At 38.8% G+C, this 14,006-nt stretch overlaps 1 protein-coding gene across 2 annotated transcripts in view; it reads left to right on the top strand.

The window, feature by feature from the left end:
- cwc15 (CWC15 spliceosome associated protein homolog) overlaps nt 1–10,729 on the top strand; it is a 40,973-nt gene extending 30,244 nt beyond the window's left edge. For both annotated transcript variants that reach the window (XM_059964636.1, XM_059964637.1), the window contains exons 6-7: nt 5,010–5,116; nt 9,857–10,729. In XM_059964636.1, coding sequence (XP_059820619.1) covers nt 5,010–5,116; nt 9,857–9,986 — 237 coding nt within the window. In that variant the 3' untranslated portion in view covers nt 9,987–10,729. The remainder of the gene's footprint in view (nt 1–5,009; nt 5,117–9,856) is intronic.
- The last annotated feature ends 3,277 nt before the right edge of the window (nt 10,730–14,006 follow it).

Genomic DNA, 14,006 nt, shown 5'->3' with positions numbered 1-14,006 from the left:
CAAACATAATCATCATATTTTAATATCTTTTTTATTGCTTTTATTGCTTTTTTATTGCTTTTAATGCTTTTTTTAATGCTTTTAATTCATGCATTATTTGCACCAAAGATTTTTTAATGTCTCCAATATCACCTCCAACCTCTTCCTGTTGCTCTTCTTTGTCTCTTCATCTTCATCTGATTTATCCAGAGAATCTGATTCCACCTCATTTTCACTTTCAGTTCCGATCATAGCTGGGATTTGTAGTTTGGGTTGCTCGTGTTTGCGCATGCCCCTTCCTTCACGCATGTGCAATTCCTGTTGCTCTTTTTTTTTGGAAACGGTTGATGTTGCCGCAGTTTCCTGATCTGTATCGCTGGAGGTAAAATGCACTTGAGCCCGAGGCTCTTTCATGGCTGCCGGCCTTGATTCTTTTCCAACTTGTGTTGTCTTCAAAGTAGTAGTTTTCTTCTGCTTCTGTTTAGGAGACATATCTTAAGACAATCCAAAGTAGTTTATAAGTAATTTTTAAAAAGTATTTACTAACTTTTCTTCACTTAAACATTATTTTACTGGTATTTTACGGGAGAGCTGGATTTCCACTTCTCGATCCTATGTCATCACGTGGTGTCCCCCAAATTATAAAAAGTTCTTGTGAGCACATCAAATCCAGATAGACATTTTACCATTGATTTGAAAATGGATTTGTTGAAGTTTTCTAGATACTGTTGACTTTAGCCCACAATTTTGTACAGTATTTGAACTGAGTACTTGAAGAGTTGGTATCAAGCAGGTGAAACAGTGACATTCAAATACAAATACAAAGCTTTGTTGGATAGTCCAAGTACTTAATTGGTTTTCTTAGAGTGTGTTTTTAAATTGAGTAAAAAAAACATTTGGACACAATCCATCCAAATAAATCCTTCCCATGGAATTTCTCAAGTGAAACAATTTCAGAAGGCCCTTCACTGTAACTTCAAATTTGCATGCTCCCACCCTCTGGTTTAAGTTGTTTTTCCAGTTAATTTTACTGACCCATGGAGTGTAGAGTGTTTCTTATTTGTGTTGTGATGATCAGATCCATCAGCTGATGAGTAGGGCATAGCAAGGGAAAGAGTTGGGGGGAAAACAGGAGATTCAGATCATTGCAGTTTCTTTTAAGTCCAAAATAAACTTAACAAAAATTTTACTTGTATACTGTAATCTACTATTATGAGATAACATTTGCAACCCATGTACTGTATACGCAGACAATAACTTGTTTCTGTGTTTCCTTCAAGAGTTTTTGTTTAAGGTATATGTTTTGTTCAGCCTAAAGTGACAATATTCTTTCAAAGTACTACTATAAGCAAATTATCCTGTTGATTTAAGATTTCCTGGACATTTATGAAATGTAGTTAGTACTGGAAAATGATCTATAGCCAAATTGTGGATTCTTAAAGAAAAAACATAATGTGCTAAATATTTCCATTGTGAGGGTAATTAAGAATCTTAAAAAAGTCTCCCCATTTCTTACTAGTTGTTCAATATTGTTAGTCTTGACTTCAGTTCCTTGAAACTGTAAAAATAAATCTTTGTCAGAGCTGTTAATTTGTTGAAAATAAGTGTGTATCCAAACTTGATTTATTCTGTGAAATATTCTATTAGATCTATTCTGTAACTTTGATAGCCTTAAGCATAGATAAAGTATAAAGTGAAATTGTTACCACAGGAAAAAAGTAAAAGAAAATTAAAGTCACTGATCCCTGAAGCTCTCTTATTTCACTAACTGAAAATAATTTCATTCTAGTTTTGTGAAGGTTGTCACTGCTTGAATCTCCAATCTAGCCTTTTAAACACCCTTTTCTTGATATAGATTTTATTTTCTTAATGCTTTCTTTCTCTTGTTCATCCCCCAAAGCTTCCCCTTGCCTAGTTCTAATGAAGTCATCAGATACATTTTACATAGAGCATAGAATAGCTCAGCACAGGAACATGCCCTTTAGCCCATGACACCATGTTGAACTACTTAAACTAGTAATTAAGTTGCTTCTGATAGAATTAGAAGCGATATGCACATTTATGGAGAAATATGGACTTGGTGTAGGCAGAAGGAATATTACTCACAGCATTTTTTGCATTTCATTTAGAACTTGTTTAGTCTTGAAATATCTTCACAAATGAGATATTTTCTCTAATTTAGTTACAGAATATTTAATCTTACCTTACTTCACCTTGAGCAATGGATATATGCAGCTATTACCATGGCTGTTTCTCTGCCACTGTTACATTACCATTTAATAACTTGTTGCATGCATGTGTCTTGAATGTTCTAATTCATGTGTTTACTAGGAATTAAGCGGTACAGAAAATTGGATATAGTCATTTAAACATGCAATATATATGTAGAAAAAATCTTGAATTAATTTGTTTTCTCACATTCAATTTATGTTGGTTGTAGAAATTGACACACCTACTGTAGTAGAAAAGAATTTCACAAATCCTTCATTTTTGGGGTACTGCACGTAAGAGAAAGGGAAGGAATAAGATTGTAGGTTGTACACATGCAAAAACTAAGCCTGTTCCTGAGAAGTTATTTAATTTTGATAGTGAGAGAGTTCACTGGCCAAATGACATCATCTGGTTGACTAGTAGAGAATCAGACAGGAGAGCTAGACTGTGTAGTTATATAATTCAAGAATGATTATTTATATATTGCTTCTGAATAAGTATATAGTCCTATCAAAAGCATGAGCAAAAAAGCTTGAGGAATAACAAGGTTTGGAAATGGTTGTTACTCAGTCTGCCCTATTGATTTTAGTTTTTAGTAACTGGTTGTTTCAGAATTTGTAATAGTTCATTCCAGCCCCTAATATAGTAAACTGGACTTTTTCCCAAGACTGTATTTCCTGTCTTGTGCTTTGGGACAGTTTTTATCAACAAGGAACTGGCAATTTGATATGTATTTGCTTGCTGTGAATATGTAGACTGTATTTAAGTGGTAGACAAGAATGCCATAAAAATTTTAAACCCAGGCCAATTGAAGTTTAAAATATTTGATGCACAGTGTCTCCTGAATATAAAATCTGTCAGCAATGGAATACAGCTATTCACATATGAATTAAACCAAGTTACTGTGCTCTTAAAGTGATGTTAATCTTTCAAAATCTGAAGTTCTTTTCAGATATCTTATTCCCCACAGTTTTTTAAAACATTATTTCTGCTCCAATGACTAGTTTTGTTTCCAGCCAATTATTCAGTGTGAAAGATGGACTTGCTGGGTTATATTTTTCTTCAAGTCGGTTTTTGGTCTCAGTTCTTAACTGGCTAGGACTGCATTGCTTTATGTTTCTCTTCTAGATTTCACTGTTAGAACTTACAGAAAACAAGGAAACAAATGATTAAGGGAAATCTGATGACATGGTAGAGGGCCCATTGCAATCCTGCTAGGACCAGACACATCTTTTACTTTTTTAAATAGTACCAGTAGTTTGTACTCCTGTTGTGTCCTTAATGTAGCCGAATACCCAGATCTTCTCAAAAACAGGTTAAAAAATGGGCCCAAAGAGCAAGATCATGAAGAATGACTAATTATTTGATCAATGAACAGCTTTTTTTAAACATATGTGGAAATGTGTTTGGAAACACATTCTAGTTACTCATGTAAAATAATTGGAAATGTATCTTCTAAAGTAAGGATTGCTGTTTTACAATCTTCTTACGAAGGTCTTTTATTTTTGTTAATGACCTCGGTATCAAGCTATTATTGCCCATCCCTAATCATCTGTGAAAAGGTGACAGTGAGTTGCCTTCTCAAACTGTGGAAGTCCTTCCTACGAAGATGCTTTTGAAGAGGGAGCACCAGGGCACAAATCCAGCAGTGATGATAGAATGGTGACTTATTTCCAAGTCACACTGGAGTATATATTGGAGGGAAACGTGCAGATGTTAGAGATCACAGATTTGGGAGGTGTTGTCAATGTAATCTAGGTGACTATCTGCATTGCATTTTGTAGAGTCTACACACTGACTGCAGCAAGCCAATGTCCGTCATTGGTGTAGGGAATGAGTATTTAGGGTTCTGGATCATTTAGCAGTCAAATAGGCGGGTCTGTTTGATGTCAAGCTTCTTAGGCATTGTTAGACTTGTATTCATAAGAATGTTATCCAGATTTTGTTAGTTATCCATATAGATTAGTTTGTTTTCTGCATAGTTGCAGATAGATTTGAGAAGTTCCTACTTCTGACCTTAATGTGACAGTATGCTCAGCTACTGAAAATCAGATGTACAGCTCCACCTCTTAGCTTTTTAATTATCCAACATCATTCACAAGAAGGAATTTCTTTAGAGAGAAGATGGTGAATCTTGGAATTTGTTGTCATAGGCAGCTGTGGAGGCCAATTCTTTATGTATATTTAAGGCAGAGGGTGATAAATTCTTGATTGGTCAGGGCATGAAGGGATACTGGGAGAAGACAGGAGATTGGGGCTGAGAGGGAAAATGGATAAGCCATGATGAAATGGCAGAGCAGACTCGATGAGCCAAATGGCCCAATTCTTCTCCTATGTCTTATGGTCTTATATAGAAGAATTGCAGAGTTTCAATTTAATTCATTGGTTGTAAAATTACTTAGGTCTTTTGTATCTTTTTGATGTTTAGTTTTTATAGAATATTGTGTTGCAGCTTCATAACGTTCGCACCTCATGATGGTGGTAAATCATAAGTAAAGTTTCTGCGGTTTTGTTTTTTAAGTGTTGCAGAGGAAATGAGGCCTGTATTACCAGAGGAAGTAAGTATAAATCTTAACTGTTATAATCTTCAACATGGAACAATATAGAACATTTCAATATTGGCTTGAGGAATTTGTAAGTCTATATTACAATTTAACTTGTAACATTTTTCTTCTCATTGTATTTTATTTTAAAATGCTCCTCTAGAATTCCTCATATCCATGAGAAAATAACCTTATTCAGGGATATATTGGGGATAACAATTTTCTAAGTAGCAGGTGATACATAACTGAATTTCTATTTCAATTTCAATTCCATAGGAGCGTGAACAAAAAGCTGAAGAAGAACGAATTCGAATGGAAAATATTCTAAGTGGTAATCCTCTACTAAATCTAATTGGACAGTCAAATTTCAAAGTGAAGAGGAGGTAATGTGACAGAGTACTATTTAGATTATATTATCAGAAGAATGCTTGCTTTATCTCTGTACTGTATCCTAATTGGTTTCCCATACAGTAATCAATCGCTACATTTTGGAATATTGACAGTTAGCTGACTTGTTCCCTTTTTCTGTTGTATTAAAATACAGTAGTGTTAATCCTTATTGAAGATAATTGTTTAGACATTCCACAGAATTAAAATCTTGTGGAATAACTAAACATAGAATAAGATGAAGGAAAAACAGCTTTCAGTAACATTCGTCTGCTCAAGTATTAGTATAATTATTCCCTTCTTTTCTGAAATCACATGATATGTAACATTTTTACAATACAGATTCCCTTTTGCTTATTTTTAAGTGAAAGATGCCACAGAAGTGGTTATGAAAGATTTGATGAAACTATGTAGCAGAGCAAGGGAATCCCTTAACGTCGTTCCGTACTCTTTCCATCAAAAAATCCACTCACCTATTTAATTTAAACCAACAATAGGTATTTTATTAACCAAATAGTCCGTAATTTTTTTACTATTTAAAATAAATCTCTGTGCAGTCATGCTTAGACCAGATGCAATTTGGAACTTCTCCATAATGCTGGTTGTGTATCAGAAATGAACAACCGGGTATTGCAGATGCAGAACTCTGTACAGAGACCAGTATATTTCAGAAATAACAATTGAGTTTCTTATCCAGCGTTTTGGTTAATCTGCTATTGTACCATATTGCATCCAAGCAGATGATATGTGCATTATTGATGTTCATTACAGATATTCCTCCATGAAAACATACGTCATTGTTAGGTGTAAGAAATTTATCGGGAGTATTCTTAAGATTTATTGTGCACCTTGAGGCTGTCTGTGATTTGGAGGCACTCTTGCCGGACTCAAAATCTTTAAAGCCTTTCATGTATGATTTCAGCTAGCAGTCCCAGGAATGAGGGAATACCAGAATGACATAGTGGATTTTTGTTGTGATAATGCCCTTTGAGATGGACATGAAAGATATTATTCTTAGAGAATATCTTAATGCCGTGGCCAACATGATCACTCGTTATTTAAATGTTATCACCCAGATAAGTGTGAAGTGGTTACTTTTGGTAGGTCAAGTATGATTCAGAATATAGTATTAATGGTAAGACTCTTGGCAGTGTGGAGGATCTTGGGGTCCAAGTCCATAGGACGCTCAAAGCAGCTGCGCAGGTTGACTCTGTGGTCATGAAGGTGTATGGTGTATTGGCCTTCATCAATCGTGGAATTGAATTTAGGAGCCGAGAGGTAATGTTGCAACTATATAGGACCCTGGTCAGATCCCACTTGGAGTACTGTGCTCAGTTCTGGTTGTCTCACTCCAGGAAGGATGTGGAAGCCATAGAAAGGGTGCAGAAGAGATTTACAAAGATGTAAATCTCAGATGTAGATCTGCTCTCAGGATGAGGCCTTTCATTCTAGGACAAAAGAGATGTCTTCCTTTTTCAAAGAAGGGGACTTTCCTTCGTCCACTATCAACTCTGCCCTCCATCGCGTCTCCCGTATTTCACGTACATCTGTCCTCACCCCATCCCCCTGCCAGCCCACCAGGGATAGAGTCCCCCGGTCCTCACCTATCACCCTACCAGCCTACAGATCCAACGCATAATCCTCCGTAACTTCCGCCACCTCCTACGTTATCCCACCACCAACCACATCTTCCCCTCCCCCCACTCTCGGCTTTCCGCAGGGATTGCTCCCCAAGCGACTCCCTTGTCCATTCATCACCTCCATCCCTCCCCACGGACCTCCCTCTGGGCACTCATCCCTGCAAACGGAAGAAGTGCTACACCTGCCCCCACACTTCCTCCCTCACCACCATCCCAGGCCCCAGGCAGTCCTTTCAGGTGAGGCACCACTTCACCTGCGAGTCAACTGGGGTGATATACTGTATCCGGTGCTCCCGATGTGGCCATTTATACATTGCGGAGACCCGCCGCAGACAGGGAGCCCGTTTCGCCGAACACCAGTGCTCGGTCCTCCAGCAGTGGCGGGATCTCCCTGTGGTCACACACTTCAATTCCACAGACCACTCCCACTCCGACATGTCTGTCCATGGCCTCCTCTACCGTCAAGATGAGGCCACACGCAGGTCGATGGAGTAATACCTTATCTCCCGCCTAGGTAGCCTCCTTCCTGCCGGCATGAACATCCAACTCACTGACTTCTGTTGATACCCCTGCCCCCCACCCTTACCCCCATCCCTATCTATTATTTTTAGTCTGGTTCTCTTTCTCTCTCTTTTTCCCCCCTCACTATAATCTCTCCTCCCAGCCCTACCTTTCTTTCTCTTTTATTTCCCATAATTCTCCACCTTCCCCCTAACCCATTTCCCTCCAGCCTATCACTTCCCAGCTCTCTACTTTATCCCTCCCCCCACTTCTTATCCCCCCTCGACCATCCCATGTTACTTCACTCCTGATGAAGGGTTTTGGCCCGAAACGTCGTTATTACCTCCTCCCATAGATGCTGTCTGGCCTGCTGAGTTCTGCCACCATTTTGTGTTTTTTATTTATTTCCAGCATCTGCAGATTCACTCGTGTTACAAAGATGTTACCTGGATTGGGGAGCATGCCTTATGAGAATAGGTTGAGTGAACTCGGCCTTTTCTCCTTGAAGTGAAGGAGGATGAGAGGTGACCTGATAGAGGTGTACAAAATGAGGAGCGGCATTGATCGTGTAGATAGTCAGGGCTGAAATGGTTGCCACAAGAGGACACAGGTTTAAGGTGCTGGGGAGTAGGTACAGAGGAGATGTCAGGGGTAAGTTTTTTACTCAGAGTGGTGAGTGTGTGGAATGGGCTGCCGGCAATGGTGGTGGAGGCAGATATGATGATAGGGTCTTTTAAAAGGCTTTTAGATAGGTACATGGAGCTTAGTAAAATAGGGGGCTATAGGTAAGCTTAGTAATTTCTAACGTTGGGACGTGTTCGGCACAACTTTGTGGCCCGAAGGGCCTGTATTGTGCTGTAGGTTTTCTATGTTAATTTATAAGGTACCATTTGTGCATCTTGCAGTGGTGAAATTGAATGCTGTATTTACATAATGTATGTTACAGATATCAAGTTCTTCAGGATATTGAGGTTTGATATTTTAAAGAAATTGAAGTTATTCTAGTCAATCAAAGTCCTAGATAACATATTTGACACAAATAGGAGCCTCACCTTTCCGACCTATGGAAATACAACCTGATCATTTTAGTCATTCTTTCTTTCTTTTTTTTTTAAACTTTTTTTTATTGCATTTTTAAATGATTACAAAGTAAAGTATGGAAAAACAATGTATATAACCCTTACCCCCTCCCCTTAACCCCTCCCCCCTAACTGCCCTATAGAAAAAAAATAAAGAAAGAAAGAAGAAAAAAAAGAAAGAATGCCTGGTTGTTGGAAGATCTCCACATGCTCCATGGAATTCGTAATAACTTTAATATGTATATTTATTTCTTTCCCCTAATAACCAATTGTTTCATCTTCAAAGCATCTATATATTTAATCCTGTCTTTTGTTTTATTGGAACAAATTACAGGAACACAATTTCCTCATAATCCAATATTATTTTTACTAGGTGATATTGAAGGGATAAAACCGAAACTTAAACTAAATAAGTATCAGAAAGAATTTATAAAAATTGCACTGGCAGTAGCCAAAAAAGCTATTGCAGTTACTTGGAAATCGGATACACATTTAAGTATAGACTCTTGGAAGAAAGAAATCTATGGTTGTATTCCATTAGAAAAAATTACTTATAATTTAAGAGATAAATATGAAACATTTCTGAAAATTTGGAGCCCTTATTTACAAAAGACAGGATTAAATATATAGATGCTTTGAAGATTTTAGTCATTCTTGACTTGTAATCTTGTATATTTTTTCTTGGTTTATATTTGAGGCAGTTTTACCCCAAATACCAACAGCAGGAAAGGTGTTGTCTTTTCTCCTACTTTCACTAGGGCCTTAAATGTCTTTAGCCAAGATAGTAGAAGTTTAAACCTGTGCATCTGCATTTTAATGAAAGCTTAAAATACTTCTATTAAAAGGTAATTCCAGTTCTTAAATTCCTACCAAATGTCAGCAAGTAGTAATCTGGAAAATAATTTATTATATTTCATTGCAAAGTATATCTTAATTATAAAGATTATCAATAATAATACAAATATTTATAGTTATGTTTTCAATAGACATGGGTACAAGCTAGCTTTCCTATTTCACCAGTAGATGTAGCCTGGAAGAGGCCTTTGAAACTCTTTGCAAAGCAGTTATCTTACTGTTTTTCTTGTCTTGATACTGAACGGAGTGTGTTTTGTTGCTGTGGTACTTGAAGTAATTTAAGGTATTCATGTAGCTGTTTTTATACAGATGTAAAATGTTGCACTGGTATTCCTATGTCCTTGTCTGAAAGATGTTGTATACATCTTACAAAAGGTTGGAAAGTACTCAGTCTGGTTTAATACAACTTCATTGGAATTTAACTATAATTGGTAGATTGGGGAACAATCAAGAAATTTCATACATTGCTGTAGTTGTGTGTCTGAATTCATATTAAGTTTTAAGTTATGTCAAAAGGATTTAGCTATTTGCAGGATTTAGTGGTGGTGTGGGTAGATCAATATCATCTGCCAGTCTTTGAAAATTACATGGCTGATCAAAATAGATGCACATTATTTTCAAGAGTAGAATATCAATGCCGTATTTTTTCTGTGTCTTTTAGGTGGGATGATGATGTCGTGTTCAAGAACTGTGCTAAAGGAATAGATGAATCAAAGAGGGATAAGAGATTTGTGAATGATACACTTCGCTCAGAATTCCACAAAAAATTCATGGAAAAGTACATTAAATAATTACAGATCATTTCCTGCAAGGAACATCCTTTCCACCAAAAAGGAAAAACTCATGCTCCATATTTTCCTGTTTGTCTCCTTGGACTTTACATCTGCTGAGTTCAAGAACATGACCATCTATTTAGGATTCCTAAGCTGCCAATTAACTGGCAGACATGAGCAGTCCTGAAAATGATGTCGTAGACCTTCATGAAGTACCAGGCTTCGGGTCGTCTTTCGTCACAAAATAGAATAAGAACTTGGTGATGTGGGAGGATGGAAGTTTGGTTGGATGTATCCTATTTCTGTTAAGAGATGTTGCATTGGTTTGTTTTGCTACCTAGATGTATTTCTGCAATTTAAAAATAAATTAATTTTTTAAGTCAATGTAATTACCATTAAGCACACATATCCATTAAATATACAGATATAGTGTTTTATTCTTGCTACATCCATGGCTTGAAACATTTAATAAAAATTGTACTCCTTACTAGATTGTGGTATAAGTGGGATGCAGTTCTTTTAATGTGATGCACGATATGAAGGACGTCACCTTCATCTCCAAATCAATTTCAGCCAAATGGGGGAAAACAGATTTTGTTACTACTTGTCATCTCAGTTTTAAGAATAAATATTATTAAAATGTTTAAGTTGGATGCACTGTCAGTATTTTTAAAAAAAAGTGTTTTGATATTTTAGACATTTTTATGTTGATTTCTCATTGCTTTTGCAAAGACTATTAAATACAAAGTAACCTTTCATCAGATATGTTGAGAGTTAATATAGATTTGGTGATAAATGCGTTAAATATTGGAATTAACAGAGGAGGTTGAAGGTTTCTATAGATTTCTTTACCACTGTCATGTTAGGATGATATAAAGGAAAGAAAGATAACAGACTCAACATCTATCGCCCAGTGGAATTCACATCTACTGTGATGAAGTGCTTTGAGAGGTTGGTCATGGCTAGAATCAACTCCTGCCTAAGCAAGGACCTAGACCAGCTGCAACTTGTCTATGGCCATAAATATGTCTACAGCAGATCCAATCTCACTGGCTCTCCACTTGGCCTTGGATCACCTGAACAATAATAATACTTAAGTCAGGCTGCTGTTTATTGACTACTGCTCAGTGTTCAACACAATCATACCCTTAGTTCTAATCAGAAAGCTCTAAAACCAGGGCCTCCGTACCTCTCTCTGCAACTGGATCCTCGACTTCCTCACCAGGAGATCACAGTCTGTGCTGATGGGAAATAACATCTTGATGACAATCAATTCTGTCAAGGATGCGTGTTTAGCCTAATGCTCTACTATGTGTCTAGGTAAAACAACTATCAATTTGTGGAGGGCTACGATTGTTGGCAGTATTTCAGATGGTGACGAGTACAGAAGCGAGACCGATCAGCTGGTTAAGTGGTGTCAGTGCAACAACCTTGCCCTCAACATCAGTAAGACCAAAGAATTGATGACTTCAGGAAGAGAAAGTCGAGGGAACACACTCCAGTCAGAATCGGAAGTGGAAAGTGTGAACAGTTTCAAGTTCCCAGGTATCAATGTCCATGAAGATCTATCCTACACCAACATATTGATGAAATTACAAAGAAGGCACAACAGTGGCTATATTTCATTGGGAGCTTAAGGAGAATTGGTATGTCACCAAAGGTGCTTGCAAATTTCTACAGATGTACCGTGGAGAGCATTCTAACTGGTTACATCACTGTATGGTATGGGGGGGGGGGGAAACCACTACACAGAATCAGTAAAAGCTGCAGAAACTCAGCCAGCTACTTCATATGCGCTGGCCTCCCCAGCATTGAGGACATCTTCAAAAAGAGATGCCTCAAAAAGGCAGCATCCATTTTAAGGACCCCCATCACTCAGGACATGCCCCCTTTTCATTGCTGCCATCAAGGAGGACGTACAGTAGCCTGAAGGTACACACTCAGTGTTTCAGGAACAGCTTCTTCCCCTCTGCCAATAAATTTCATGAACCCATGAACATTTCCTGTGTTTTCTCTCTCTCTTTTTGTACTAATTTAATTTTTAATATGCTTCTTAATGTAATTTATAGATTTCATTACCATGTATTGCAATGTACTGCTGCTGCAAAACAACAAATTTCATGACAAATACTGGTGATACTCAGAGAGGCCCAGTGACAACTCTCAGACACCTCTTACACCTTGAACAGGACCTCATTAAAGAGCACCAGGCCATCGTCTCCCACACCATCACCAACCTGATCAGCTCTGGGGATCTCCCATCCACTGCCACCAACCTCACAGTTACCACACCCCGCACCTCCCATTTCTACCTCCTATCCAAGATTTGCAAACCCGCTTGTCCAGGTAGATCCATTGCTTCAGCTTGTACCTGCCCCACTGAACGCACATCTACAACTTTGTTTTATCCCCCCCAACCCAGTTCAGTCCCTTCCTACCTACATCCTTGAAACTTCACACACATTTCAATGGTTTCAAGTTCCCTGGACCCGGTCATCTTATTTTTGTTATAGATGTCCAGTTCCTATACTCCTCCATCACCCCCACTCTCCTCTGTCTAGCAGAACTTGTCCTCACTCTTAATGATTACTCCTTTGGCTCCTCCCACTTCCTACAAAACTTGTAGCTATGGGCACTTGCATGGCTGCCTCTTTGTTGGCTACATGAAACAGTCTATGTTCCAAGCCTACACCGGTGTCCATCCCCAATTTTGCTGTTTCTTGCACCCAAGCAGAGCTTGTCGACTTCAACTTTGCCTCCAACTTCCACCCTGCCCTCAAATTTACCTGGTCAATTTCTGACGCCTCCCTCCCCTTTCTTGATCTCTCTCTGTCTCAATCTATGGAGACAGATTATCTGCTGATGTCTTTTATAAACATAAACCCATTGACTCTCACAGCTACCTGGACTATACCTCTTCCTACCCTGTTACTTGTAAAAACGCCATCCCCCTGTCTTGCCGCATCTGCTCTCAGGATGAGGTTTTTCATTCCAGAATGAAGGAGGTGTCTTCCTTTTTCCTCCAGCATTGATGCTGCTTTCAACTGCATTTCTTCCATTTCACACACGTCTGCTCTTAACCTGACCCTCCCGCCACACTACCAAGGATAGGGTTCTCACCTACCACCCCACCAGTCTCTGTGTCCAGCACATAATTCTCCATAACTTTCACCATCTCCAACAGGATCTCACCCCCAAGAATATCTTTCCCTCCCATCTGCTTTCTGCAGGAATTGCTGCCTTGTCCATTCATCCCTCCCCACTGATCTCCCTCCTGGTACTTATCCTTGCAAGCAGAACACATGCTTCACCTGCCCCTACATCTCCCTCACTACCATTCAGGACCCCAAACAGTTCTTCCAGGTGAGGTGACACTTCCATCTACGAGTCTGTTGGGGTCATCTACTGCGGTGCTCCTGATGTGGCCTGTGTATCGGTGAGACCGATGTAGATTGGGAGATCTCGTCAGAAGCAGCAGGGTCTCCCAGTGCCCACCCATTTTAATTTCACTTCCCACTCAGACATGTCAATCCATGTCCTCCTGTTGTGACGAGGCCACACTGAGGTTGTAGGAACAACTCCTTGTAGCCTGTTTGGGTAGTCTCCAATCTGATAGGCATGAACATCGATTTCTCGAACTTCCAGTAATGACCCCCTCTCCTTCACCTTTTCCCTGTCTCACCTTATCTCCTTGCCTGCCCATTGCCTCCCTCTGGTGCTTCTCTGCCCTTTTCTTTCTTTCATGGCTTTCTGTTTTTTTCCCATTAGATTCCTGTATCTCTTTAACCAACTTCCCAGCTTTTCATCCCCTTCCCCCAGTTTCACCTACCACCATGTATTTCTTTCTCCCTCCCCCCCCCTTCTAAATCTACTCCATTTCTCTAGTCCTGCTGAAAGGTCTCAGCCTGAAATGTCGACTGTACTCTTTACCATAGATGCTGCCTAGCCTGCTGAGTTCCTCCAACATTTTGTGTGTGTTGCAGTGATATTAAACCTGATTTTGATTCTAATTCTGTGGCTGAAGGTCACCTTGAAAGA

This window comes from Hypanus sabinus, chromosome 3 (genome assembly GCF_030144855.1).
Source record: "Hypanus sabinus isolate sHypSab1 chromosome 3, sHypSab1.hap1, whole genome shotgun sequence".
Taxonomy (NCBI): domain Eukaryota; kingdom Metazoa; phylum Chordata; class Chondrichthyes; order Myliobatiformes; family Dasyatidae; genus Hypanus; species Hypanus sabinus.
Note: the sequence above shows the minus strand (reverse complement) of the source record. Positions and strands in the feature narration are given on the sequence as shown.